Consider the following 27,836-nt stretch of genomic DNA (forward strand, 5'->3'; position numbering starts at 1 on the left):
CCTTTGCAGTATCCCAGAGGTTCTGATAATTCATGTCTTGATTGTTGTTTTGTTCCAAAAATTTGGTGATTTCCTTTTTCATCTCGTCTATAACCCATCTGTCTTTTAGCATAAGGTTATTTAGCTTCCATGTTTTTGTACGGGTATGCAGATTCCTGTTGTTATTGAGTTCAACTTTTATTCCAGGATAGTCTGAGAAGATGCAAGGAATGATTTCTATTTTTTTAAATTTGCTGAAGTTAGATTTGTGGCTTAGGATGTGGTCGATTTTGTGGTATATTCTGTGGCCTGATGAGAAGAATGTGTATTCAGTTTTGTTGGGATGAAATGTTCTGTAGATATCTGTTAAGTCCAGATGTTGAATGGTTAAGTTTAAATCTAAAATTTCTTTGCTTAGCTTCTTTTTGGAGGATCTATCCAGCACTGCTAAAGGGGTGTTAAAATCTCCAACTACTATGGAAGTGGAGGAAATCAAGTTGCTCATGTCTGTTAGAGTTTCTCTTAAAAATTGAGGTGCATTCTGGTTGGGTGCATAAATATTAATAATTGAAATCTCATATTGAGCATTACCTTTAACAAATATGAAGTGTTCATCCTTATCCTTCCTTATTTTGGTTGGTTTAAAGCCTATTGCGTCTGCAAATAGGATTGCAAAGCCTGCTTTTTTCTGCTTTCTATTTGCATGGAGTATAGATCACCATCCCTTCACCTTGAGTCTATATCTGTCTTTTAATGTAAGGTGAAATTCTTGTATGCAGCAAATATCTGGCTTGAGTTTTTGTATCCAGTCAGCCAACCTGTGCCTCTTTAGAGGACAATTTAAACCATTCACATTAAGTGAGAATATTGATAAGCCTTTTGAGAGTCTGGTGGACATTTTTAATCCTTTTGAGACTGTGGAAGTTGGAATTTGATCTAAATTTTCTGGGTGGATTTACTTTTGTGGTGGAGGATTATGCTGGTCTTTATGGAGGATAGGTCTGAGAATATCCTGGAGAGCTGGTTTAGTTATGGCAGATTTCTTCAACATGTGAATGTCATTAAAGTATTTAATTTCTGCATCATAAATGAAACTCAGTTTAGCTGGGTACAGGATCCTGGGTTGAAAGGTATTTTGTTTTAGGAGATTAAAAGTCGATGTCCATCCTCTTCTAGCTTAAAAGGTTTCAGCAGAGAGATCTGTAGTTATTCTAATATTCTTCCCCTTGTAGGTAATGGTTTTCTTTTGTCTGGCTGCTTCCAGAATTTTCTCTTTCATATTAATTTTAGTGAAATTGATTATGATGTGTCTGGGGGATGTCTTATTCGGGTTGAGTTGTGCTGGAGTTTCTGCTATCTGAATTTCAGAATCTCTTGGCATGTCTGGAAAGTTCTTTTTCATAATCTCATGGAGAAGAGACTCTGTGCCTTGTGTAGCCATGTCATCACTTTTGGGGATCCCTATGAGATGAATATTGGTTTTGTTCAAATTATCCCAGAGCTCTCTGAGAGAGTGATCTGTTTTTGCCCTCCATTTCGCTTCCTCTTTGAGAGTTTGGGAGCATTTGAGAGCTTTGTCTTCAATGTCAGAAATCATTTCTTCTCCTTGCTCCATTCTGTTACTGAGGGATTCTACTGTGTTTCTCAGATCTTTCAGGGCTGCAACTTCTTGTCTCAATGTGTCAAAATCTTTGGTCATTTGGTCTTTGAATTCGTTGAATTCTTGAGATATCTTTTGGGTTACTGCTTGGAATTCTAATTTGATCTTATTTGTTATCCAGATTCTAAATTCGATTTCTGACATCTCAGCTATTTGTGCATGGGATCTTGTGCTGTGTCTGCCCCATTGTTCCTTGGGGGAGTTGATCTACTCTGATTATTCATATTGCCAGAGTATTTCCGTTGATTTTGCCTCATGATTGTTTTTCATAGTTGCCTCTGGCCATCCTCAGAGTTGGGGAGGTGTCTCTCCAAGATTAGACACCAGCGGGTTCACTCTATTGTTGCTGCATATTTATAGGGAGTGACCCTGTGTAGCTCCTCTGGGTCTGCCACAGCCAGGGAGTTCTGGTTGTGGGAGCAGCTCTGGAGTGTGACACACCTGGATCCAGCAACAGGGCAGGGGGTGGTGCACATGGTTCTGGGAGTGCCTGGCGCCCAGTGATTTTGGCACAGAGGGCCGAAGGCTCCAGCAGTCTCTGTCCAGGAGCTGGGCTCCGCACAGAGGCAGGGAGGGCTCCGGAGAGCACGTAGGTACCAGAGTCTCTGGCGAGAACTGCTGGCCGGTGTGGAGGCAGGGAGGGTACAGGAGGGAGGACACGGGGTTGCGCGGCTCCTGGAGTTCCTGGTCAAGGCGTGCAGAGGCCCTGTGGGCGCGGGTTGCGGCTCAGGTCTTAAAGGGTCTGGGCGGGTGCGGATGACGGGTTACGGGTTGTGGCACAGGTCTTACGGAGGTCCAGGCGGGCGCCAATCATGGGTCGCAGTGCCAAGAAAAGGAATTTTTGAAATTTTAAGTCTTTATATTTTACTTCTCATTTGGACAAAAAGATTTTTTTGATAAAATTTAGAAACTTAAAATATTTAAGTAAGACTTTGAAGTTTGAGCTGCTATGAACCCCCAAACCGGAACCAAGTTTGTCTTTGAGTGCATTTTGTAGTAATCTCTTTTTAACAGCAACAGTAATAATAGCTAACACTTGGCTCAGCGCCCGTGGCTCAAGCGGCTAAGGTGAAAGCCACATACACCTGAGCTGGCGGGTTCTAATCCAGCCCGGTCCCGCCAAACAACAATGATGGCTGCAACCAAAAAATAGCCGGGCGTTGTGGCAGGTGCCTGTAGTCCCAGCTACTTGGGAGGCAGAGACAGGAGACTCGCTTGAGCCCAGGAGTTTGAGGTTGCAGTGAGCTATGATGCCATGGCACTCTACCCAGGGCGACAGCTTGAGGCTCTGTCTCAAAAAAAAAATAAAAAAATAAAAAATAATAGCTAACACTTGTTTTCATTGTTTTGAGTTTCTATTGGTAACTATCTGTATTTCCTTTCAGGCAGGAAGTTATGTTCGTGATGATGCAGTTCCCAATTTGATCCAGTTAATAACCAACAGCGTAGAGATGCATGCCTATACTGTCCAGCGCTTGTACAAAGCAATTCTTGGTGATTATTCTCAAGTAAGTCTTCATTTCCCTTTCTGCTTTTTGGGGTGGGGAAATTACCCTTTATTTTCTTAGTATGTACTTACTACTAATACTGTAGGTAAGCTCAGTTTTGACCTATATGATTAGATAATCTATTAGATTTGCATTATTACCTGTCAAGGACTGAAGTCCTTGACAAATAGTGGCTTTCTTTTGACAGCAACCTTTGGTACAAGTCGCTGCATGGTGTATAGGTGAATATGGTGATCTTCTTGTATCTGGCCAGTGTGAAGAAGAAGAGCCAATTCAGGTACTCCTTGTCACTGTTGGTTCAGGAGTGGGAAAATAGTGTATGTGGTCATAAGAAACTAGTGTTTAATGGGGAATTGAGATTGATTCCTTGAAAACTTTTAAAAAATTAATATTTAGGAATTTTATTTTATTAGGAATTTTATTAGGAAACCTGCCATTTGTTCCCTTCCTTTACTTCTGCCACTTCAAACTGTAATATGCCTTTCAGCCCCCAGTAATCATGTTTCACTCCTTTTTACCGCCCCCGCCTACCCAGTGTGATTGATGGAACTGCCTAGACAGCAAAGTGCAGGTTGTATTCGAGAATTTTGTAGTAGTAGGATTGTCTTTCTGGTGGCATCCTCTGACTTGATATCAAATTTAGATGTTTGATCTCACCATCATTCTGTATGTTTTCTTCTGCTTCTCCCTCTTCCTCAGGTAACAGAGGATGAAGTGTTGGATATTTTAGAAAGTGTCCTAATCTCTAATATGTCCACCTCTGTGACACGAGGTTATGCCCTCACTGCCATTATGAAGCTTTCTACTAGATTCACTTGTACTGTAAAGTGAGTATTGATGAAAAGTAGTGGGAACAGGTTGTTTTATAATTAAAAAAAATTTCAAACATAGACAAAAATAGAATAGTAAAATAAATTTGCATTTACTTATTGCCCCACAAGTATAAGTTCATGGTAATGAAATCTTTATTTCATCTCTACTTTGCTCCCTCTCATGCTCCCATTCCTTCTTGGATTATTAGTATTTCTTTTAAACCCACATTCTACTGAAAGCCATAGATTATTCTGAAGTTTTATTTTTAGAATTAGATCTCTCATGCTTTTTAAGTGGAGAAATTATTGTGCATGTACCTTTATGAATGATGGGTCCAAAGCCTGACACACATAGAAGCCAGTACAGGCAGTCCGAGATAGATTTGTTTTTTAAGTTGAATTTGTACATGCAAATAAGTTGTAATAGGTACATTTACCTATTACCTGTCATAGCCTCTGCTTGTAAGTGCAAGTTGTACGTCATCTGGGTGCTTGTAACTCAGTGACTTACTGCAGTGACTTACTGTCATAGCCTCCATTTGTAAGTGCAAGTTGTATGTAAGTCAGATGTTTTGTAACTGTACTATGTATGGTACTAGCTTTTGAGAAAAGAAAAAAAAGCTTTAGTTCAAGATTGACTGGCAGGAGGCAGTGCTCAAATCTGTCTCCCCAAGCTGGGGTCTGGGAGTGGGTTTTATAGGTGGAAAGCAACTATGAGGAAGATAGGAAAATGCAAGGAGGCATGATGTGATTCGGTCATGCAGCAAGGTGGTGCTGGTTCCTTGTCTCGTAAGTGCATGCGGCATCAAAATAGGATACCTGTAAATTGGTCTGCCCTCCTTAGTTTGAGTGTTTAGGTTAGTTTTTTCACTCTGGTGGATTCCAGGGTCACTAATCAGACACAGTTGGTTCATCTGTGCATACTCGGGTTACTTGATTTGTAACTCAGGAATCCATTGTGACTGAACAGCAGGTGGACATTCTGTTATTGACCAAGTCAAATCAGCATGAACTCGTTTGCAATAATGTAAGGGTTTTGGTTTATTATAGTATTTGAGATGTCTGGATAGGAATAAAATCACGTCTTGGTGATTAAATATTTAAATTCTTTTTCTTATTTTGAATAAAAGTCAATTTTGGGATTGGTTTCCTAGTCAAGTATATCTAGGGTAAACTTGGTTCTCTTAGTCTTTTTCTTTACTTTTTAATGTAAAGTCTTAGGAAAAATGGCATTTTTTCCTTAGTCTTTAACATATGATCTAGGATTTGAGGTCAGCATTTTAATGCTGTTGGCTTTGTGTTGATAAAAACAAGAAGAGAATGAACAGTACAAATTTCTTTTCTCATAGAGTAATAAGTGCTACTTTGTCCAGCATATTTTAGGCTATGGTGTGTTTAACAGGCAAAAATCTGGTGTTACAATGAGAATAATATAATGGTAGATATCAGAGGAATGGATGAATGAAGGAAGATAAAGTTGCTTTGTTTGAAAAATTATGGAAATTAAGAAAAGATGAGTATTTTATTATAAAATTTTAACCAGGAAACTCTGATTTAAACGTTCTCTGTGCTTGTTTATGAATTTTCTTGGGTATTTGATTTTTATTTGTTACTTTATTCTGTAGCCGAATTAAGAAAGTGGTTTCCATCTATGGAAGCAGCATTGATGTGGAACTCCAGCAGAGGGCAGTAGAATATAATGCACTTTTTAGGAAATATGACCACATGAGGTGAGTGAAAGAAACTAAGCAATGCATGTAGTACTTAGCATCCTGAATAAATTACGATAGTCTGTAACGGAGACTCATTCCTTACATTTTATGGAATGAACGCCACCCCACAACTCTGGTTAGTTTTAGTTGTGTGGCTGCTTCTGTTTTGTCCATCTTCTAAACTTCCTAGCTTCTGAGTAAAATAACTGTGCTGGGTCCATTGGTGAGTGCCTGTTGTTCTAGTGATTCAGGGGACTGAAGCAGGAGGATTGCTTGAGGCCAGGAGTTCAAGACCAGCTTGGGCACCATAGCTAGGCCTAAAAAAAAAAAAAAAGCAGCAGCAGCCCAAGCACGGTGGCACACCCACTTTCTCTCAACTGTTTAGGATATTGAGGCAGGAGATTGCTTGAGCCAAGGAGTTCAAGGCTGCTGTGAGCTTTCATCACAGCACTGTACTCCAGCCTCAGTGACAGAAGAAAATCAAGAAAGAAGGGCCACGCGCAGTGGCTCAAGCCTGTAATCCTAGCACTCTGGGAGGCTGAGGCATGTAGATTGCCTGAGCTCATGGATTTGAGACCAGTCTGAGCCTGAGTGAGACAGCCTCTCTTAAAAAGAAAAGAAAAGCCAGGTCTTGTGGTGTGCGTCTGTAGTCCCAGCTGCTTGGGAGACTGAGGCAAGATAAACACTTGAGCCCAAGAGTTTGAGGTTGTTGTGAGCTATGATGCCATGGCACTCTACTGAAGGCAAGAAAGTGAGACTGTCTCCAAAACAAACAAACAAATAAAAAAAAAGAAAGAAAAGGAAAAAATAATTTTTTTCATTCACTCCCCCTTTTGTAATGCTTTGTTATGGAAAGTTTGCTGCATTTTTCATTTTTTTTTTAAATTAAGATGTGGGAGTTATATTTTTTCAAAAGAAATGATCTCGGGCGGCGCCTGTGGCTCAGTCGGTAGGGCGCCGGCCCCATATACCGAGGGTGGCGGGTTCAAACCCGGCCCCGGCCAAACTGCAACCAAAAAATAGCCGGGCGTTGTGGCGGGCGCCTGTAGTCCCAGCTACTCGGGAGGCTGAGGCAAGAGAATCGCTTAAGCCCAGGAGTTGGAGGTTGCTGTGAGCTGTGTGAGGCCACGGCACTCTACCGAGGGCCATAAAATGAGACTCTGTCTCTACAAAAAAAAAAAAAAAAAGAAATCTCATTCACATCCCATTACTCTCAGCATTTTGGTGTTTGTCATCTTTTTTCTTCTATTCTCCGGTATCTTCTTGATTGAAGACTATTAATATGTACTGACTTAGCTTTCTTTCATCCTACTCTCTCTACCAACTGAAATACATGCTTCAGGATTTTGGTGTACAGTTTGTTTATTCAAGGTTTCTTGCCTGCCCTTAATCCAGCTAAGAATTTAGGTCATGTATTCTTGTAATCCACCTTCTGTTTTTGTATGTGTGTTGGGTGGGGATGGCTGATGGTTCTCCACGTTTGGCTTCAACACAGGTTAGTGGTTGTTTTGTATAGGGAGTCTAGGTTAACTGCCTAGAATTTAACCACTTCAGATTCTTTTAGGTCTGCCCTACTTGAGAGAATGCCTGTCATGGAAAAAGTGACCACAAATGGCCCCACTGAGATTGTGCAGACAAATGGAGAGACAGAACCAGCTCCACTAGAGACCAAACCACCACCCTCTGGGCCACAGCCCACCAACCAGGTAGCCTTCCACTCACTCCCTTATCTGGGGCTTCTGATGATCTTGTGGCCCCTTATAGCTTATCTCTTAGTTGATTCCCTTAATGTTCCTGGATTGATTTTTGATTCTCTTCCTTATTTTTAAGTATTGAAAGAGCTGTGCATTAGATGCAGATTAGAAAACTAATGAATTGAGGTCTTATTTCCTTGTTTAGGCCAATGATTTATTGGATTTATTGGGAGGAAATGACATAACACCTGTTATTCCAACTGCACCTACAAGTAAACCAGCTTCTGCTGGTGGAGAACTTCTTGATTTGCTGGGAGACATCAACCTTACAGGTGAGGCCAGTCTGGAGCTATTTGATGCCTGGATAGGGATAGAGGCCTTGGGGAAAAATCACACTGACCGGACTTTCCAGCATCTGAATCATTCAAACATGGGATAGGCTAAGTGAGAAGCAAGAATTGAATCTTCACAACATCTGGGATGTAAGCTGCCAAGCTAAAAATCTTCATAGGGTTCTTTAAAGCCTAATTTTTAATCTTGGGATAATAAATTATTCATATTATTTTAAGATAGAAAAGACTTTCTTTTTCAGGCTTGACAAGAATATATCCTGTGTCACTTCTGCTTTTAGTGTTCCAAGATGTGACTTTGTGTAGGTTCTTTTCTACTCGTGGTTGGTTTTCAATAGCTATAGGCCATTTGTGGGGAGATGCTAACCTCCTATCTGTCTTCTGTGTTTCTTCCCTCCTACTCTTCCTGGTACTAAAGCAGCTAAAGGAGATACCACTCAAAATATTCAAAGATAACTTCATTTGGGAATGTTTTTTCTTGTTTTTATTCATATGTACTAGACATTTTAATTGATAGGTTCAACAGTATTGTGACCCTCTTGAGTTCAGAAGTGTCATTAGTGTGTAACTTCTATCCTAGGGTGCAGTATAAAGCACAGCTGAAACTTTAAAAAAGCATAATGGAGAGCAGAGCATACATGACCTTGCATGGAGAGAGTGGGGTAAGGGTGTTGGGTGGTTAGTTAGATTCTCACTATGATTGGCTCCCAGAGTTTAGGATTTATGTCTAAAGAAAATTTCAAAATGTTATTGTCATATACTTTTGAGGCATTTATAAATCCTCAGATGCCAAAGGTATGCTGGGTAACTGCAAAAGCAGCCCCATAGTTAAAATACAGTGCACACTTCAATAAACATTTTAGTATTTTTATGTTAGTACATAGTCTACATAATTTTATTTGTTTGTTTATTTATTTATTTTGAAATAGAGTCTCACTCAGTCACCCTGGGTAGAGTGCCGGGGCACCATAACTCACAGCAATCTCAAACTCTTGGGCTCAAGCAGTTCTTTTGCCTCATCCTCCCAAGTAGCTGGAACTACAGGTGCCTGCAACTACACCTGGCTAACTTTTCTATTTTTATTTTATTTATTTTTATTTATTTTAGAGTGCCGTGGCATCATAGCTCATAGCAACCTCCAACTCCTGGGTTCAAGTGATTCTCCTGCCTCTGCCTCCCAAATAGCTGGGACTACAGGCGCCACAACGCCTGGCTATTTTTTGGTTGCAGCCATCATTGTTGTTTGGCGGGCCCAGACTGGATTTGAACCTGCCAGCTCAGGTCTATGTGGCTGGCGCCTTAGCCACTTGAGCCACAGGCGCCGAGCCACTTTTCTGTTTTCAGTACAGATGGGGTCTCGCTCTTGCTCAGGCTGGTTTTGACCTCTTGAGTGCAGGTGATTTACCCTCCTCAGCCTCCCAGAGTGCTGGGATTACCGGCAAGAGTGACCACGCCCGGCCAGTCTTCATAATTGTAATTTTAGATGCTATTTAAAATTTTATCAGGAAGTTTATTTACTCACTTCTTCACTGTTGTGCATTTTGTCTGTTTCTAGATTTTTCTTAGTTGCTTCAATAAATATTCCATCAATCTGTCCTTACTGTGGATTATTTGCATAGACTAGTCTTTCTGAATCTGGTTAAAATTTGGGTGATTCATACTCTGGTTTCTCTTTAGATGGTATATATCTTTCACCTTTTAAAATTAGGGTGGGGTGGACCTGTGGCTCAGAAAGGCGCCGGCCCCCTATACTGAGGGTGGCAGGTTCAAACCCAGCCCCGGCCAAACTGCAACAAAAAAATATTTCCCCAGCAATTAAAAAAAAAAAAAAAAAGCACTGTAAGGTAAACAATTGGCCCAACTATATTTAAAATATTTTTTCAATCACTATGAATTTTTAATATTTACATAATAGGTGAATTTCCTTTTTGAACATTCTTTTTGCGTGGTTAACTCATTTATCATGTGGTCTTAAAATTTTGTTTAATTTTTGTTTTTTCTTGTTGTCCTAGTATTAAACATAAAAGCAAAACTGAAACGTTTAAAAGCCGACTTTTCTTTCTTTATTCATAAAGTGTTGTAAACATGTTCTTCCATTTTCTCTCTCTCTCTCTTTTTTTTTTTTGGTGAAACACAGCCTCTCATTCTGTTGCTCTAGGTAGAGTGCCATGGCATCATCTTAGCTCATGGCAACCTAAAACTCTTGGGCTTGAGTAATCTTCAAACTCCTGAGCTCAAGCAATTCACTGGCCTCAGCCTGCTACAGTGCTAGGATTATAGGCATAAGCCATTGTGCCCGGCAGTTTTAAGGTTCAATTTTTATTTTTATTTTTATTTATTTTGAGACAGAATCTTGCTTTGTCACCCTGGGTAGAATGCTGTCGTATCTGCCTAGCTCACAGTAACTTTAAACTCTTAGCTCAAGCAATCCTTTTGCCTCTCAGCCTCCTGGGCAGCTTGGACTATAGGTGCCTGCCACAGTGCCTGGCTAGTTTTAAGTTTAAAAATTTTGAATTGTAGATTCTTCAGTTCATCATTATAGTTTTATTCCTCTTGTGCAGTAATTTAAGTCAGTGGACTTTTAGAATTAGATTTAGCATATGTTTTAAGAGAGTTTGGAGCAGTGATTTCCTGTTCCTCAAATCTACCTTATTATAATTTTATATGATAAAAAGGTAAAATTTGAGAGAGTTGGGGACCCACATGCTGTCTATGTATCTTGGGTAGCCTCTGCTTTTTCATGAGAACATATTTCTAACCTTGTTTTGAAAGTGGGAATAGGTGCAAAAATTCCTAGCTTAGATTTAGAAAAACCAGGAGAACTATATGAATATTTCTTTATATGCTTCATGGGTAATCTACTTGACTGCATAATCTGTGGTGTTTACATTTGTTTTAGCTTCTTTTGCTTTGCTTAGCTAATGTCTACATTTCTGGTTTCTTTCTTTCTTGTTTTTTTTTTTTTTTTTGAGACAGAGTCTCACTTTGTCACCCTCAGTAGAGTGGTGGAGTGTCATGGTGTAATAGCTCACAGCAACCTCCAACTCTTGGACTCAGGCTGTTCTCTTGCCTCAGCTTCCCGAGTAGCTGGGACTACAGGTGTCTACCACAATGCCCGGCTATTTTTAGAGGCAAGGTCTTGCTCTGGCTTGAACTTGTGAGCTCAGGCAATCCACCCTTCTCGGCCTCCCAGAGTGCTAGGATTACAGGCGTGAGCCACCACGACTGGCCTAATTTCTGGTTTCTTTGCTAATTTTTATATTTATTTATTTATTTTTATTTTTTAGAGACAGAGTCTCACTATGTTCCTCTGGGTAGAGTGCCATGGTGTCACAGCTCGCAGCAACGTCAAACTCTTGGGCTTAGGGCAGCGCCTGTGGCTCAAAGGAGTAGGGCACTGGCCCCATATACCAGAGGTGCTGGGTTCAAACCAGGCCTTGGGCAAGAACTGCAAAAAAAAAAAAAAAAACCTCTTGGACTTAAGTGATTCTCTTCCCTCAGCCTGCCAAGTAGCTGGGACTTCAAGTGCCCACTACAGTGCCCGGCTATATTTTGCTGCAGTTGTCACTGTTGTTTAGCAGGCCTGGGTGGGGCTTGAGCCCACCAGCTTCAGTGTATGTGGCCAGCGCCCTACTCACTGAGCTATGGGCGCCAAGCCTATTTGCTAATTTTTAGTATGTCATTTGTTTTTCTAGTGTTCCTTAGTATCTCTCTAGAAAGTACATTCCAGCTTTCCTTTATTTCATTGTGTTCCTTTTTAAAATGGCATATTTTCATAAGTGATTTGAAATCGCTTTCAATATAAAATGCATTGTCTTTTTTACTGAATTTTCTTACGTTGCTGCTTAGAATCTTGAGTTCTCTTATGCTCTATGATTTGCCTTCTATTGTCTGACTCTCAACTCTTATTTGCAAGGGTCAAATAAAAATGGTAATCTGATGATTTTTCCTTCACCCCACTTCATAACACCCTTCCTGCGATGTGTATGTATTTAAATTTTATTATGCAATATTTAACATCTACAAAATTTAATAAATGTCTTCATTGGCCTACTTTGTAAAACAAAATGTTATTAAAAGTTATTCTAGTTTATTCCCTTTCATCCTACTCCCTCTTGATCCAGAAGTATCGGCTGTTTAAAATTGTTTACCATTTCTGTGCATTTCTTGAACTGTGTGTAGTGTTGTTTTGCCAGTATTTTGCCTTTTTAGAAATGGTATCCAACTGAATGTGTTCTTTTTGGTACTTTGCTTTTTTGCTAAACATTATTTCTATGAAAATAATTCATGAATAACCCATGAATACACTCATGTTGAGTGTATTTCTAGTAAACTCACATTTTTACTATTGTAGATATATAATATTTTATTGTATCAATACATCACAATTTACTTATCCATTATCCTGATGATGGATATTTTGGTTGCTTTTAGTATTTCTCTGTTGGAAATGATCTTGCTGTGAATGTGTGTCTCCCTGTGTACGTATGCTAGAATTAATTTTTTTTTTTTGAGACAGTCTTACTATGTTGCCCTCGGTAGAGTATTGTGGCGTCACAGCTCACAGCAACCTCAAACTCTTGGGCTTAAGCAATTCTCTTGCCTCAGCCTCCCAAGTAGCTGGGACTACGGGCGCCCACCACAACACCCAGCTATTTTTTGTTGCAGTTGTCATCGTTGTTTAGCAGGCCCCAGGCCAGGTTTAAACCAGCCACCCTCCGTGTATGTGGCTGATGCCGTAACCACTGTGCTACAGGAGCTGAGCCCATATGCTAGAATTAATTTAAAAGTATTCCTAAGAAAGGTAGTTTCTTAACTGGGGAAGATTTTGCCCTCCAAGATTGGCAGTGTCTGAAGATATTTTTGGTTGTTACAACTGGGAGGATGCTGTCAACTACTGCATAAAAGCCAGGGGTGCTGCTTAACATCCCACAATTCAAAAGGCAGCCCTCCACAACAAAGAATTAGGAACCCAATCATACCATTAGTGTTAAGATTAAGGATCCTTTGTTTAAGGATATACCAGCTTACATTCATACAGCAGAGCTTTAAAGTCCCCATTTTTCTATAGTCTTACCAGGATCTGAAATTATCAGACATTGAAATTTTTACCATTCTGATAGATAGGAAGTAATAGCCTCATTGTTGTTCTAAATTCCATTTCCATCGTTACTGGTAAGATTGAACATATTTTTGTAAGATTCTTTTATAAAACGTTTCTTCTTCTTTGAATTACTTCTTCTGTATCTTGTTATTTTTTAATTAGGTTATCTTTTTCTTACTGATTTACATAAGGTATTTATGACCTGGATACTTATCTGGTCATTATATGTAGCAGACATTTTCTGCCTATTGTATCTTTTCCTTTTTTCCTTAACAGTATTTTTTGTTTGTTTATTTGTTTGTAGTTTCTGGCCAGGGCTGGGTTTCAACCCGCCACCTCCGGCATATGGGGCCGGTGCCCTACCCCTTTGACCCACAGGCGCCGCCCCTTAACAGTATTTTTTAATACTGAACAGAAGTTGCTCATTTTAAAGTATTTGAATTTTTAGTTCTTTGCTTTTATGGTCATGCTTTTTGCATCTTGTTTAAGGAATCCTTTCCTTAACCTCAGATCATTGTAGTGATTTTCTCCTATATTTTCTGAGCTTTGTCCTACTGTTTAAGGTTTCTTTTGGCATATTTCCTTTAGGTTCTCCAGCTACTGCTCCTACCCCTGCCCCAGTCCCACAGATATCCCAGTCCTCCTTCTTGTTGGATGGGCTTTCATCACAGCCTCTCTTCAATGACATTGCTGCAGGTATGTTTACTGTTGTTACGTCATTGCATGGGGTTGAGCTGGTTGTCGAGGAAAGGAAGTAATAATTCTGCAAGCATTAGGCTCACTGCAATAAGACTGATCTTCCGGTACTTTCCAGGCATCCCCTCCATCACAGCATATAGTAAAAATGGCTTGAAGATAGAATTCACCTTTGAACGGTCAAATACCAACCCCAGCGTCACAGTGATAACGATACAGGCCTCTAACAGCACAGAACTAGACATGACGGACTTTGTTTTCCAGGCTGCAGTACCAAAGGTATTATGATGTTTTCTTTGCCTTTTTGCCTTTGATTAAAGATTGGCTGATTTTTTTTTTTCATGAATTTGGTAAAGGGTATCTCTTGATGTTTAGAGATTGAATTTGTAGATTTAACTCAAACCAACAATAATATAGCCATTATGGTTCATTATAACATGTCATTTTTGGTGAATAATGCTTACTTGGTCACAAATATTCTTAACAGTATTATATAATAAAGAAAGGAAATTCTAATAGTAGTATAGTGAGATCCAATGGATATATGACATTCATAAAATTAAAAAAAATAATAGAGCAGAATTCTACATGTTGCTCACTTAATGCTCAGAGTTTTGAGGACAACTTGTTCTTCAGTAAATATAGTAGTAAAAATCTAAAAACACAGGATTTGACATAGAACTAATGTTAATTAAGATGAGGTTCTAGTCTATTTGGCATTGTTTTCTAGTCACTAGATCAGAAGAAATTTTTTTTATCTCTTTATGTGTAAGTTTTATTTTATTTTTTTATTTTTTTTTATTTTTTTATTTTTTTAAAATATGGAACGCTTCACGAATTTGCGTGTCATCCTTGCGCAGGGGCCATGCTAATCTTCTCTGTATCGTTCCAATTTTAGTATATGTGCTGCCGAAGCGAGCACAGTTTTATTTTATTTTTTTCTCTTCATGTGTAAATAAGAGAAAACATTCATCTTTCTTTAACGTTCAGTCTACTACTGATACGATGACTGTTCGTTTTTGTGAATGGAGATTTGTTTATACCAAATCTTAGCTTATGGAGTATTTATGTTCATTTTGAATAATGAAAAGTTTCAAATAAAGAAAAGTTTAGAATAAGAGTTGAGCAGAACTTTTCTGTAAAAGACCAGATAGTATTTTAAGTTGTATGGTCTTTTCTGCTGTTATAGTACAGAAACAGCTGTGAACAGTATGTAAATGAATGACCTACTCCAATAAAATGTTATTTAAAAAAACAGGTGTTGGGCCATTCTTGGCCAACTGCTGGTTTAGACTAAGCTAACCTAATCTTTGCAGTGACATGTGAAATATGACAGACATTCAGACGGTAAACTTTTGGAAAGTGAAGATGTTTTATTTGTGGTTACTGCCAACACTGCAGCCTTCTTTGCTTACAGTTTTAGAAGCCAGAGTCATGTAGATGTTTTAGAAACAGTATTGACAAGTGTTTAAGAACAACTAATGAACTCTAGACCCATTCTGTTTGGATTTCAATACTAATTGTATGATATGAAGAAAGTTATTTAAGCTCTGTAGTTTAGTTTCTTCACTTGCAGAGGGGTTGGTGATAGCTACTTCGTAGGGTTGCTTTGAGGAATAAATGAGTCTTTTTGTGCTAGGCACTATTTTAAGCACTTTTTGTGTGTTTCATGCCCAGTAAATGTTAGCTGCTGCAACTTAGACTTCTTACTTGAGGCTGTTGTCTAGCAACTTACCACCTCTGCTACTAATGCATGGCCTTACTCTTGGTGATGTACTGTGTGATGCAATATGATGTTGTAGTTTGAACTTCAAAAGGTCTTATTTCATAGGTTCTGCTATGTACTGTTTTCACTTTTTAATGAATCTGAAATTGAGGTGCATTTTTAAATTGATACCTTGTCATATTTTAATGAGCAGCCTAGTTTTCTTTCTTAATGGTACCTAAATTAATGGTGTGAGTTATTATTGATAGTATCTTACATTTAATGAAATATAGTAATAATAAATAGTATTTTAGCTTACAAAATTTATCTTAGCAGTAGAATTATGAATAAGACCCCATATAATAAATCTGTACATTGAGATTGAGTCTTTACTCTTACAATTTTTGGCCTTAGAGAAGATTGGTCTATCTTCTCTCTTTCTCTTTTCCTTAAATATTTTAGAGTCTAATCTATCTACAGGGAAGATTTTTTTCCTATTCTAGTATATAGAATATTTACATGGTATAGTATGGTTTACTTTGTTTGCTTATAGCACTTTTCATCACCCATCCTATAAACAAACAAACCCCACCAACATTGAAAACATCACGGTGTTTGGCTATCTGGGTCTTTCAATGTACACGCTAGTTTTGCACATCCTTTTTCTGTATGTGGACCTTGTGTCCCAATGGAGTGATCTGGATGTGTTCCACTTACATATTAACAGGCTGGCTCTTTCAAGCCTTTGCTGTCATGTAGAGGGAGGCCTTAAAATGTTCCAGATTATGCAGGTTTTAAAAAACAAAAGTTTAAGTCCCTGGGTCCTAGTCATCTAATCACACAAAAGCGTAAAGGCTTACAGTTGGTGAACAGTATAGTATATTGGTTTGTTATTTTTGGAAAGCTTTTCTCTTGGCTTCTTTCTGGCTTTTTTTTAAGCCACCAGCACCCAGTTTTTACTTGCATAGTTGGTCAGTTCTGTTAAGTTGCCAGAATAAGAATTGGTCAGCGGGCGGTGCCTGTAGCTCAAGGAGTAGGGTGCCGGTCCCATATGCTGGAGGTGGCGGGTTCAAACCCAGCCCCGGCCAAAAAAAAAAAAGAATTGGTCAGCTTTCAAAAAGAGGTAGGCTAAAATTCCTTCTGCTAGAAAGGGGAGAGTAGCTCATTTCAAGAGACCTAACAATGGATTTTTACCAGTACTGTGAGTGACAGCCCACATAGTATGAATTGCTGATAATGTGGAAAATAAATGGTAGGCAAAACTTAGTAGTAGATAAATTCTGTTATCTGAACCATCATCTGGGTGTCGTAACATTTTTATCTTTTGACATCTCTAACACGGTATTGTGTATCACTTTTTCTGAAGAGTGCCCTTTATCCCCCTAGACATTTCAGCTGCAGCTTCTGTCTCCCAGCAGCAGCGTTGTCCCAGCATTTAATACGGGGACCATCACACAAGTCATTAAAGTTCTGAACCCACAGAAGGTGAGTAGCACGTTTGTAGCCAATATGTGAGCAAGGTGTAAGCATAATTCCTGAAATGAAATTGTGCTTTATTTCTCTGGGTTTTTTCTGACTCAGAGAGATCAATGAAAATGCCTGCTCTGACTTCCTTGTTCTTTTATAGATGGAACCCAAAGACATCAAATGACTTAGTGGCACCTTATTAAAATGTAATTTAAAAAATTCTTTATTTAGAGGATTACAGGTCTAGTTGGGGGAGTGTTGCAAGGGAAGAGCTTAGATAGTTTAATCTGTGAAGTTGAAATTTGAGTTAAGAGCATTTATTTAGTCAAATATCTACATTTACTACTGTAATTATTAAGTATGGATACCAAAAGTGAAAGCATTTTAAATGAAGCAGCCCCATGAAAAATAGCTTTAGACACTGAAATTAAGCATTATTTTTATCTTCTCAAAGACGTAAATGGATTCTACCTAGTAGGAATCCATTGGTTTTCTAACAGTTTTTGAAAATGGTTCAAAGAAAAAAGCCGGGCACTGTGGTGGCGTTTGTAGTCTCAGCCACTTGGGAGGCTAAAGCAAGAGAATCAAGAGAACTGTTGAACCCAAGAGTTTGAGGTTGCTGTGAGTTATGATGCCACGGCACTCTACTAAGGGTGACGAAGTGAAACTCTGCTACAAAAAAAAATAAGAAAAGAAAATGGTTCAAAGGATTTCTTCACCTTGGAAGATCTCTGCCAGTTCCTTATAAATACCATATAATTTCTTCCTCTTTAACATGACCTTTCCTGTGCTGTCCACTGTACTTTGTGCCTCTGCCTATAGCACAAGCACAAATTCCTCTGACCATCCGATACAGAGAGTAAAAATTGTCTTAGTGTGTTAATATTTGAAATGTGTCAAGTTTGTGAAATGTGTCAAATATTTCAGTATGTGAAATAGTGAATAAACAAGTTCTCTTAAAACTACTGTTTTACCTGTGAGTTAACTTTTCTTTTATGCCTTGGGAACAAAACAAGTTGACATTCACATTTGCTATAGGTTTTGCAACAAAAAATGGTATTCTCGAATATAGAAAGAGCATAAGATGAGTATGTGATTATTTTCTTTTTCAAGAGACTTGGATACAAGGGTTGAATCTTTTTGAAAAGTACTCAGCAAATGTTACTAGGAAAATGTTACTAAGTGGTTCTGTCCTTTTAATGGTGTTCTAGGATGCACTTTCTTTACTTTCTTTACTTGACAGCATGACGTTGGCCCCTTGGCTCAAAGCTAGAGTCCTAGGTGTTTTTTTGTTGTTGTTTGCCTGAGAGTCATTTTAAGAGAAAGCTTTGCTTTAAAGTAAGTTATTGACTCCTCAGATTAAAAGTCTATTTGTAGACTGGACAGATTCCGGAGATTTTATTTCAGTAAATAATTTGTGATTCTCTTTTCCTTTACAGCAACAGCTGCGAATGCGGATCAAGCTTACATATAATCACAAGGGCTCAGCAATGCAAGATCTAGCAGAGGTCAACAACTTTCCCCCTCAGTCCTGGCAATGAGGGTCTGGCACCATTCTCATTCTTATCCCACTCAATCAAAGGAACTCTGAGAAGAGGTTGTGATTGCTGGCAAGTCCCCCCAATTGTACCATGGGCATGAGGAGCTGAAGAGAACTGCTGAGGAGGATTTTCCTAAAGTTATTGCTGACCTTGAAGCATTGTTAAAGACTAATATCCTCTCCTCCACTGTTGAGGCTGGCTGCTTCTGGAGGCTACTTTGCACTCTTCTTCTTCTTCTCCCTTTTCCGTACTTCTCCACCCCTGCCAAATTTACAGCCAGAATCAACATTCCTTGGGCCCCTGAGGAAATAAACAGCTGGTCTGGAGGAGAGGACTGGAATTCATGGCGAGAAAACACTCACTTTGTCTCTGCAGCAAAGAGTTGCCCCTTCTTTCTACCGTTGTTTCTCTGTGGACTGGGCAAGGTGGGGTATTTATTCCTCACTAGCTGGGTTACCATCTTCAGGCACTTTTTACATCTGGCATTCAGAATGGAAATGTAACAGTGGACATTAGGGAGCCCTGCCTTTTTCTACTGGTTCCCCCACTATTTGAAAGAGGCATTAGGCTCCTGGTAGCCTTTTCTGTGCATTGCTGTATACACACAGACACACATGTATGTATGTATGTTTGTTATCAGAAACTGGTCAGACCTTGGGAGGTTATTTGTAAACACTGGACAGATGCAGTTAAGAAAGCTTTTGTTGAGATTTGGGATGAAGGATATGGTGCTCTATATTACCAAGGTTCTTCCAGCTCCCCTTTCTCTTCATTCTTTAGCTGTAGTCATGAATACTCTTCATGATTTTCAAAATTGATTCCTCCTAAAGTGCAAAGAGGACACCTTCTAAAAGGTGTATTAATAATTATTAATGGCCCTATTCCCACCACAAATTTTAAACTTTCTCCTAAACCTGCAACTTGCCTGTTTGAACTGTGGTGAAATGGGCGGAAAGAGGAGTTCCCATTTTAAAGTTTAGACTCCTTTAAAAAAGCACCTTTGCCCATAGGAAGAGTAAGTACCAGACTCATCCTGGAGCATATTGGAGTCATCTTATCCATTACTCCAAATTTCCCTTTTTATTTCCTGAGCCTGGCTTGGACCTTGGCATTCCGTTTGGATTCCTTCTTCTAACTGGAACATTTGTGTTGTATCTGTAACACTGGCACTGAAATAAAGACCACACGGTTAAAGAAGTCTTTCCTATATTGTACTTTATGGTGTTGAAATGAAGCCTTGTAGCTTCCTTGCCCCTATGTCAGAGGAAGTCTTACAGACACCATAGGGTAGGGATGTCCTTTCCTGAGTCTGAGAAATTGGTCTTGGAATGAGACCAATGTCATGAATATCCACATCAAAGACTTGAGCTTTTTAAAGTAGAGAGAGTGCTGAGTGCTTTGTAGAAAGGACCCTGATGTTACCAAACCTTAAAATTGAGTTCTTAGAATGAGGTAAAGGTGACTCTCCTGTGGTACATATTGAATGTACTTTGTACGTTCGAGTATACAGGCACCATGTCTTAAATACTAAAGAATAAAGAAAAAAAACGAGGCCCTTAAAATGTTTGCAATTGTTACTGTATTGGGTACAGTATAATTACTACATTGGCTTCAATCTTAAACCTGGATGCAAATACCCTTCCCACTTCATTTCACCAAGCCTTTACTTAAAATCTTCAGTGTCTTGTCAAATCTAGCTCTGTATCAGATGCTAGACTACTCCTGACCTTTGACAAACTGCAGTTGAACTAAAGGCTGCAAAGGGGAATTTTTTGGGTCTTATTAGTATATAAGAGCAAGATCTGCTAAAACTTAACTCCACTGGTTAAATGGTTGACTGAGTTAAAAACAGGATATGTATCTCCTGCATGGTTTTCAGTAAAGAAAGTGTGGAGTAAGTATGGACTAGTGTGCATTTCAAACTGCTCTGCCTGTGCAATGCAAAGTAGCCTGTAAGAGTTCTTTGCAGACTGATTTCATTGGATAGATACTTAATGCTGTGAAACATGATAGGATTAACATAATGTTGGTGGATTTCTTGAATAGAATTTGTCTTAACATTCCTCTTTGTGTAGAGGCTTTATTTTCTTTCTTACATTTGTAGTTAACCAGCTCAGGTTTTTTATTTGAACTGAGTTGAATCTCTGAAGGAATCTGCTCAAGACCATGCTATAAGATGGTAGTGCTAGCTAAATAATGGAGCTGGAGAGGGAGGGTCTACCCTGCTGGCAAAGCATCTCCTTGGGTGATCATAGCTTTGAGGTAGAGTTTATGATCATCCATAGCTTTGCCTAGGAGGAGTAAAATATCCTGGCCTTAACACAAAGGGTGCTGTGTATAATATGAGTTGATTTTGGAAACTGAACCCGAGTCCATATTGAAAGGCTAGCAGCCAAATAACTGCCTAGGATACTGATGGTTGTGAAGACTGTTTCAAACGATTTTGAAAGCTTCAGTGTGCCTTAGTTTCTAGGATCAGAATTTGTTCTCACTTGGCCTTGCAGGGAAAAGGAGAAATCTCTGTAGTTTCTGTGAACACTTGGACATTTCAGTAATTTCTTTCCCAAGTATAACCAGTCATTGGGGAGCAAATTTGGATTTACAACTTAAGAGCCATTGTGAGAAAAGAGCAATTTCCATGGCTGTTTTAATAACCTCAGAGTGGTAAGCAGTGAGCCCTCACACTTTGACCCTACTTTGCAATTTCAGATACACTCGTACCTCATTATTTTCCTCTCGAACAGTAGTTTATATCCTCTCTTCCCTCCCATCCCTGGTGTAATCCTAAGGGAGAATCAAAAAACTGTAGGAAGGGTGCTTTCCCTGAGAAGCTTCTCCCACAATGTTTTGGTGCTGTTACCATGAGGTGGTTTGGACAGTCATGGAAGTTTTATGCTGTGTATAGTGATCATCTGTTAATTGTAACGCCTTTCTCATGTAAAGAAACATTCCTCAATGTAACATTTGGGAGGGGATTCTTACCTCTTGGTAGGTTAAAGGTGTGGTTTGTGCCCCTTGTTTCTCCCATTCATATATGAAAATAGAATTTTAAAACCGTCCAACACTAATGGTTTGAATATTTTCATCTCCTCTATAACATGCTTTCCATTTTTATGTCCTTTTAGAAGTTGGAAATTAGGAAATACTGCTTTTGAGGTTCAAGTTCATTAATTTCTGCTTTGGAAAATATTTGGGCCATGAGAACTGGGGAAAAGGAGTTGAATGTGTGTAATTTTTTCTAGCGAATGTATTTTAACCACAGTGTCCTAAACTGAGAGCATTCACAAACTTTGTGGTTGGGGAGTGGTTTTACATGTCTTGTGTATTCATGAATTTGGGAGTAGGGAGGATCGTTGAGGAATGAATTGTTCAGAAAGTCCTGAAGTTTAAGTAAAACACTTTTGACCAGCTTTGGCTTGGGTGGGTGGGGCTGCTTGTAGAACTGGAAGTGAATAACTTTTTTTCCAGCAATAGCAGTGAGTGGGTCCCGTCAACAAGGTTTTAGGACCTGGAACACTTAAACAGAAGAAAATGCTGAAGCAGCTTGCACAGTTGATTTGCAAACTTCCATGAGGCTGATACTGGCTTCCAAGATGGAGCATCAGAGTTTTTTGTTTGTTTTTTAAAAGAACCTGCAGTTGAGCTTTGTGTTTTGTTTTTGTTTTCTTTTGGGGGGCTTCATGGGAAAGAGCTGAATTCTTTCCTTTGTGAATTCCCACTGTGTTCCTGTAAAGTCCCTTTTCTTTCCTAATGTTGTAAGTTACATTTTCATTAAGCCCCACCACATCTTCTTTACTGTAAAAATATTAAAAGGCTGTTTCCATGTGGGACAGCTAATGAAGTTCTAATTATTGCAGACATATTTTTGAGATGTAAAAAAAAAATTTAAAATTAAATGATAAGTCTTAGACGCGAGTGAGGAATTAAAATGGATGTAAACATTGACATGGGATGCATTAGAATTCTGTGTGTATTGTCTTTTGGTTGAAACAAATTATGAACAGTGACTAATAATAAAAAGTCAATACTCAATGATTTAAAATTTGCTTCCTTGCTTCTTACAAGTGGATTAGAAGAAGCCTTGGATGAATTCTTATTCCAGAGTTTGAACTAAACTCATTGACCCGTTAATGGGACTTTTGCACAGAAATCGCACCAAGAGAGGAATCGGAACAACTAAAAAACTTAGAGGTGTTACAGACAGTGAAAAAGTCTTAAGCTCAATCGGAAATTTTAACTAAAATATGATTACTTCCATGTTTATCCTTTCTACACAGTTGAATTCTCAAACAAGGCAAAGAAATATCAAGATGAAATGTAGTTAAGGGTGATCATGGGTTTTAGTTATAAGCTTCTTTTTGTGAATTGTTCAAGCACATCTGTGACTGGGGCAAGGAAGGCTTGACCAGCCAAAATGAGTTATATTTTGGTCTATGTTATACGAACTCTTTTTATATATAAATAATTTTTGGGAAATGGGAAGCTTTAGCTTTTCTTTTACTTTGATGATCCCTGACACTTCTTTTGATTGAGAGGGAGGAGGGTGTGATAGTCCCCTGATTGAAAAGGAGAAGGGTGTAGGCCTTGGCAATAATCTAGTTTATGCAGCATTGCCCTTTGGTACTTTTTGATAAGTAACATTTCTATAACCTTTCCTTATATACGGCTTAAAGTTCATCTTTATTTCTGATACTAACATTAGTTGTCACCTTCATCTTATGTAATTAGATGAATATATAAAAGCTACAACAGAAAATTTAGCCAGTAACAGATTCCAGGCATGAACTTAACAATGCAAGAAATAGTACTTAGATTTGAACTTCAATCCAGAAAGACCAAATGAATTTTTACCATTTTTAAAGGTTTTCTATGCTGGGTCCTCCCTCCAGTTCAATTGTTTCCATATTGGGAAAAACAAATGTTCAAGGAAAAAATGTCTTCAAACCTTGAAGCAAGGTAAATACTGCCTATTTATTTGGAACCTAAATAGGAATATCCAAATCTGCTCAACCTGGCAGAATGAAAACAGATTTAGGCTTAAAGATGCTTGTGGATCATTGAAGGACTAAGAACTGGATATAAATAAATATGTCTTTTATCATTCCTCTATCAAAGTCTGATAGACTTGGCTTTCCTTCTCCAGACTTTCTTCCCATTTTGTAGTGAAGATCTGGAAAAGCTCCTGGCATGGAGAGAGAGAGAGAGAGAATAAATACACATTGTAGGGAGGTGGAGAGGGTATGCCCAGCTGCTATAGGAAGGATATAGAAAGGAGAGATTGTAATGACTTCTCTGCCTCTTGGCTTGATCCAGTGATTTTTGTAATGATGAACCTGCAGTGAGGGCAGATGGATTTTTACACAAAAAAATCCCAGAGGAATTTATTTTTAGGGTTAGTCTCAGCTGTTTACCATTTCCAGAAATTGTAGTTACATAACCCTTGGCATACATAATGCATGCTGCCTTGAACTGGGGAAGAGCATGAATACATGACCTTTGAAACAAAGTATACAGTGTTAATGACAGTATATAATTTGAAAACTCAATCAACTGGTTGTCACTACTGAATCAGATCTTAAGTTACAGGGACCATTAAAGGTATCTGCATCATAAATTATCCCCTGAAACACATTTGGGCTAGTGGCTCCCCTTCTCCTCTTGAAAAAGGTACTACCCTTAACCAATATGAAGAAGTAGTACTTAAATAACTTCTAGTATATGCTTCTATTCTGAATTGATGCCTTAGTCCACTATCTCATTAATTAAAAAAACCATCTATCTGCAGTTCACCAGCATGGACTCCAACTTCGGTTCTAGATCAAGATCTTTTCCATTTTGGGTTATTGGTCAATAAAGAGTATCTATTCATGAACTCTGGAAAGATAGTATGTAATAGCTCAAGAAATGGGGTTTTTAGCCCGAGCAAGACTGAGATCCCACCTATATAAAAAGTAGAAGAATTAGCTGAGATTGTGGTACGTGCCTGTAGTCCCAGCTCCTGGGGAGGCTGAGGCAGGAGCACTGCCTGAGCCTGCTGAGCTATGATGATACCACTGGATTCCAGCCTTGGTGATAGAGCAAGACCCTGTCTCAAACAGGCTTTTAGAAAAACTTATTCTGAACCACATTTTTTTTCCTTATCATTGCTTGTCTGCTCCCGATTAAGTCCACTTCTGTCTCCATATTGGTGCCTGGCCCTTATATACCAGTGTTCCTTTTTTTTTTCTTTTTTGCAAGTTTTGACCAGGGCTGGATTTGAACCCATCACCTCCGGTATATGGGGCCGGTGCCCTACTCCTTTGAGCCACAGGCACCGCCTTTATACCAGTGTTCTTACTGGAAGACATTACCCAGTTAGCACTGAAATGGGAATCCAACTACTTTGAGATTTTCTTTTAATTTTTACTTTGTAGAGACAGGGTCTCACTATATTGCTCAGACTGGGCTTAAATTCCTGGGTTCAAGTGATCCTGCCTTGGCCTCCCAAAATGCTGGGATTATAGGTATGACCCACCATGCCTGGTTTGAGTAGTGTTCTTAAAAATGATATCAAAGTGGAAGAAAAGCCCAGGAAGTGGACAGCCTAAGCACTTTTTTCACCTTAAACAAGACTCAGAGGCAGGGCAGCGCCTGTGGTTCAAAGGTGTAGGGTGCTGGCCCCATATGCCAGAGGTGGCAGGTTCAAACCCAGCCCTGGCCAAAAAAAAAAAAAAAAAGGACTCAAGAGGCAAATTGTATTTCATGCATTAAGATGAGGCTAAGAGGGCGGCACTCGTAGCTCAGTGGGTAGTGTGCTGGCCACAAACACCAAGGCTGGCGGGTTCAAACCCAGCCTGAGCCAGCTAAAACAACAATGACAACTGCAACAAAAAATAGCTGGGCATTGTGGCGGGCACCTGTAGTCCCAGCTATTTGATCGGCTGAAGCAAGAGAATCGTTTGAGCCCAGGAGTTGGAGGTTGCTACAAGCTGTGCTGCCAAGGCACTCTACCAAGGGTGACATAGTGAGACTCTGTCTCAAAAAAAAGATGAGGCTAAGAAATGAAGATTACTGGAGACTGGAATTTTGTTTTTGGGTGGGAGTCTTGCTCTATTCCTGGAGCTAGAGTACAGTGGTGACATCACAGCTCACTGAAACATCAAACTTGGACTCAAGTGATCCTCCCACCTCAGCTTCCCTGGTGCCTGGCTTCAAGAGCCAAATTTTATTTTGACATTTAAAATATCTCCAAATAGATACATCTCAGAGATGGACACAGATTGCCCTTCTAGATTTCAAACTTTCTTGTTCTAAGCCCACGATTAATACATGTATTTAGACGTGGACATGCAGTTGGGGTCTAGACTAGGTAAGCTAAAGCAATAGATAATGGATGATACTATCTTTACCAGTTCTTCAAGTCAAAAAAATGATTCTTTTGTTGACAAGTTGCTTGAAGACTCAACACCTGTGTTAAACGGGAAGGCCTAAAATCTAGAAGTCTGGAAAACTTCCTAGAAAAATTTAGGAGGAATGAACAAGGACAGTATTTTTTGAGAAATGAGTATTAAATTAAAAATTTTAGAATATAGTGGCTACTATGAATCCATACTGTATGTCAGTCACTTTGTATGGATTATTCACTATATTTTCTTCCTTTTTTTTTTTTTTTTGTAGAGACAGAGTCTCACTTTATGGCCCTCGGTAGAGTGCCGTGGCCTCACACAGCTCACAGCAATCTCCAACTCCTGGGCTTAAGCGATTCTCTTGCCTCAGCCTCCCGAGCAGCTGGGACTACAGGCACCCGCCACAACGCCCGGCTATTTTTTGGTTGCAGTTTGGCCGGGGCTGGGCTCGAACCCGCCACCCTCGGGGTATGGGGCCGGCGCCCTACCGACTGAGCCACAGGCGCCGCCCATATTTTCTTCCTTTTTGTTTTGACAGTCTTGCTCTGTTGCCCTTGGTAGAGTGCCTTGAAGTCATAGTTAACAGCAACCTCAAACTCTTGGGCTTAAGCGATCCTTTTGTTTCGGCCTCCCCACTAGCTGGGACTATAGGCACTGCCACAATGCTCGGCTAGTTTTTCTGTTTTTAGGCTGCTTTTAGACCAGCTCTTGCTCAGGCTGGTCTCAAACTCCTTAGCTCAGGTGATCCATTGGCCTCTGCCTCCCAGAGTGCTAGGATTACAGGTGTGAGCCACTGCACCTGGCTCACTATATTTTCTTAATACCTATTAGATATTAATCTGTACCTCACAGTTTAAGTACCAAAGCCTTAGATTAAGTAGCTTGCACAAGGGGACAGGCCTAATAAGGGGTAGAGTTGAGATCTGGAATCAGGCTGTCTCCAAATTTGGCCCACTGGCCACAAAACTACCATCACTGCAAGAACTTAAAAAAAAAGTTAACTTTTAAGAGCTGTTCTGAATCCGTGTTGCAAATAACAAAATGGCTCACAGACCATTTTACTATAGTACAAGTTCCAGGACGAAAATAGTATTCTGATCACTTTGCTACCCGAGGAGAAAACAATTAAAATATGGCTGGGAGGTGAGCTGACGTTTTGCCCGAGGTTTGGTTGAATTTGCCTAAGGTCACGAGCACGCACTTCTAATAAGGATGAGAAAGGGCCTTACTAAGGTGAGTATTCTCAATAGTTCAACGGCTTTGAGGCGGACAGGCGAGTTCTGAAATATTATTAGAAAGAGGAAAGCGTGCTGGAGAGGGAAGTTCCAAAAGCTCCTTTCGGCTTGTGGAGGGCAGCGTCCTGTCACAGTTGACAGGCCCCAACTGCCCCTTCCTGCTGCGGGACTTCGAGGGCAGGGATAACGGCAAATAACCCTCCCTACACCCCAGTTCTCCAAACGTACGGCGGCGAGCAGCGGAGGCCCCACGCCCTGAGGCGGCGCCAAGTTCCTCTGCCGGGTCCTTGGCCTCCAGCCGGCCAGGGAGATGCGGCTCAGCAGCGCCCGGGGTCCGCGGCGTCCGCAGCTACGCAGGTCCGCGGGGGCTACGGGGGGCGGGGCCGAGGGGCGGGACCTGCGGCTGCGGGGGCGGGACCGCCGTTGCTCACGCGCGCCGCCGAGGCTCCGCGCGCCGTCGCGCCGACCAGGCGTCCCTGTGCAGCCTCCGCCGCCGATGGGAGAGGTGGAGCCCGGGCCCGCGGGCCCGCTGGAGCCCACGGAGCCACCCGAAGCGCCCGCGAGCCGCCAGCCTGGAGGGATCCGGGTTCTGAAGGTGAGGAGGGGAGCGAACGGGTGGGCTGAGCAGTGGGTGAGAGAGGGCCCAGGCTGCCGCCGCCCCCGCCCCCCCCCGCGCAGTGGCCGATGTTGCGGGCGACCCTAGCCCGGCGTCAGTCAGTTGGCTTCGCGGCTCAGCGGCCGCACGGTCGACCCGGGGGCGCCCTTGGGCCCCCGCCGAGGCCTCCGCGTCTAGGCCGCCGCCGTCCCCACCGCTGCCCATCCCTGGCCGCGCGCCACCAGCCTCACAGGCCCACGCCTTTGGGCCGCTGGCCGCCGCCGCCCACCCGCTCCCTCGCAGCCCCGGGAACCCGCCCATGCCTCCCTCCGCCGCGCTTGGGGCCCGGCGGCCGGCTCCGAGGGCCTCCAAGGGGCGCCTGCCGCTAGCCTG

General features: G+C 40.6%; 2 protein-coding genes and 1 non-coding gene across 3 annotated transcripts in view; 2 read left to right on the plus strand and 1 right to left on the minus strand.

Annotated features, from left to right (window-relative positions):
* Window positions 1-22,270, plus strand: part of AP1G1 (adaptor related protein complex 1 subunit gamma 1) — a 96,554-nt gene extending 74,284 nt beyond the window's left edge. The window contains exons 14-23 of the mRNA XM_053606296.1: window positions 3,025-3,147; window positions 3,335-3,424; window positions 3,847-3,974; window positions 5,585-5,689; window positions 7,236-7,377; window positions 7,571-7,697; window positions 13,408-13,515; window positions 13,634-13,794; window positions 16,607-16,705; window positions 18,127-22,270. Of these exons, the coding sequence (XP_053462271.1) occupies window positions 3,025-3,147; window positions 3,335-3,424; window positions 3,847-3,974; window positions 5,585-5,689; window positions 7,236-7,377; window positions 7,571-7,697; window positions 13,408-13,515; window positions 13,634-13,794; window positions 16,607-16,705; window positions 18,127-18,228 (1,185 nt within the window). The 3' untranslated portion in view covers window positions 18,229-22,270. The remainder of the gene's footprint in view (window positions 1-3,024; window positions 3,148-3,334; window positions 3,425-3,846; window positions 3,975-5,584; window positions 5,690-7,235; window positions 7,378-7,570; window positions 7,698-13,407; window positions 13,516-13,633; window positions 13,795-16,606; window positions 16,706-18,126) is intronic.
* On the minus strand, window positions 14,331-14,437 carry LOC128579962 (U6 spliceosomal RNA). The gene has a single exon (XR_008378329.1). It is a non-coding gene; the product is annotated as a U6 spliceosomal RNA (small nuclear RNA).
* A 5,017-nt stretch (window positions 22,271-27,287) lies between the features above and the next one.
* Window positions 27,288-27,836, plus strand: part of PHLPP2 (PH domain and leucine rich repeat protein phosphatase 2) — a 69,142-nt gene continuing 68,593 nt past the window's right edge. The window contains exon 1 of the mRNA XM_053606287.1: window positions 27,288-27,443. Coding sequence (XP_053462262.1) covers window positions 27,345-27,443 — 99 coding nt within the window. The 5' untranslated portion in view covers window positions 27,288-27,344. The remainder of the gene's footprint in view (window positions 27,444-27,836) is intronic.

The sequence above is a fragment of the Nycticebus coucang genome, chromosome 2 (assembly GCF_027406575.1).
Source record: "Nycticebus coucang isolate mNycCou1 chromosome 2, mNycCou1.pri, whole genome shotgun sequence".
Lineage (NCBI taxonomy): Eukaryota > Metazoa > Chordata > Mammalia > Primates > Lorisidae > Nycticebus > Nycticebus coucang.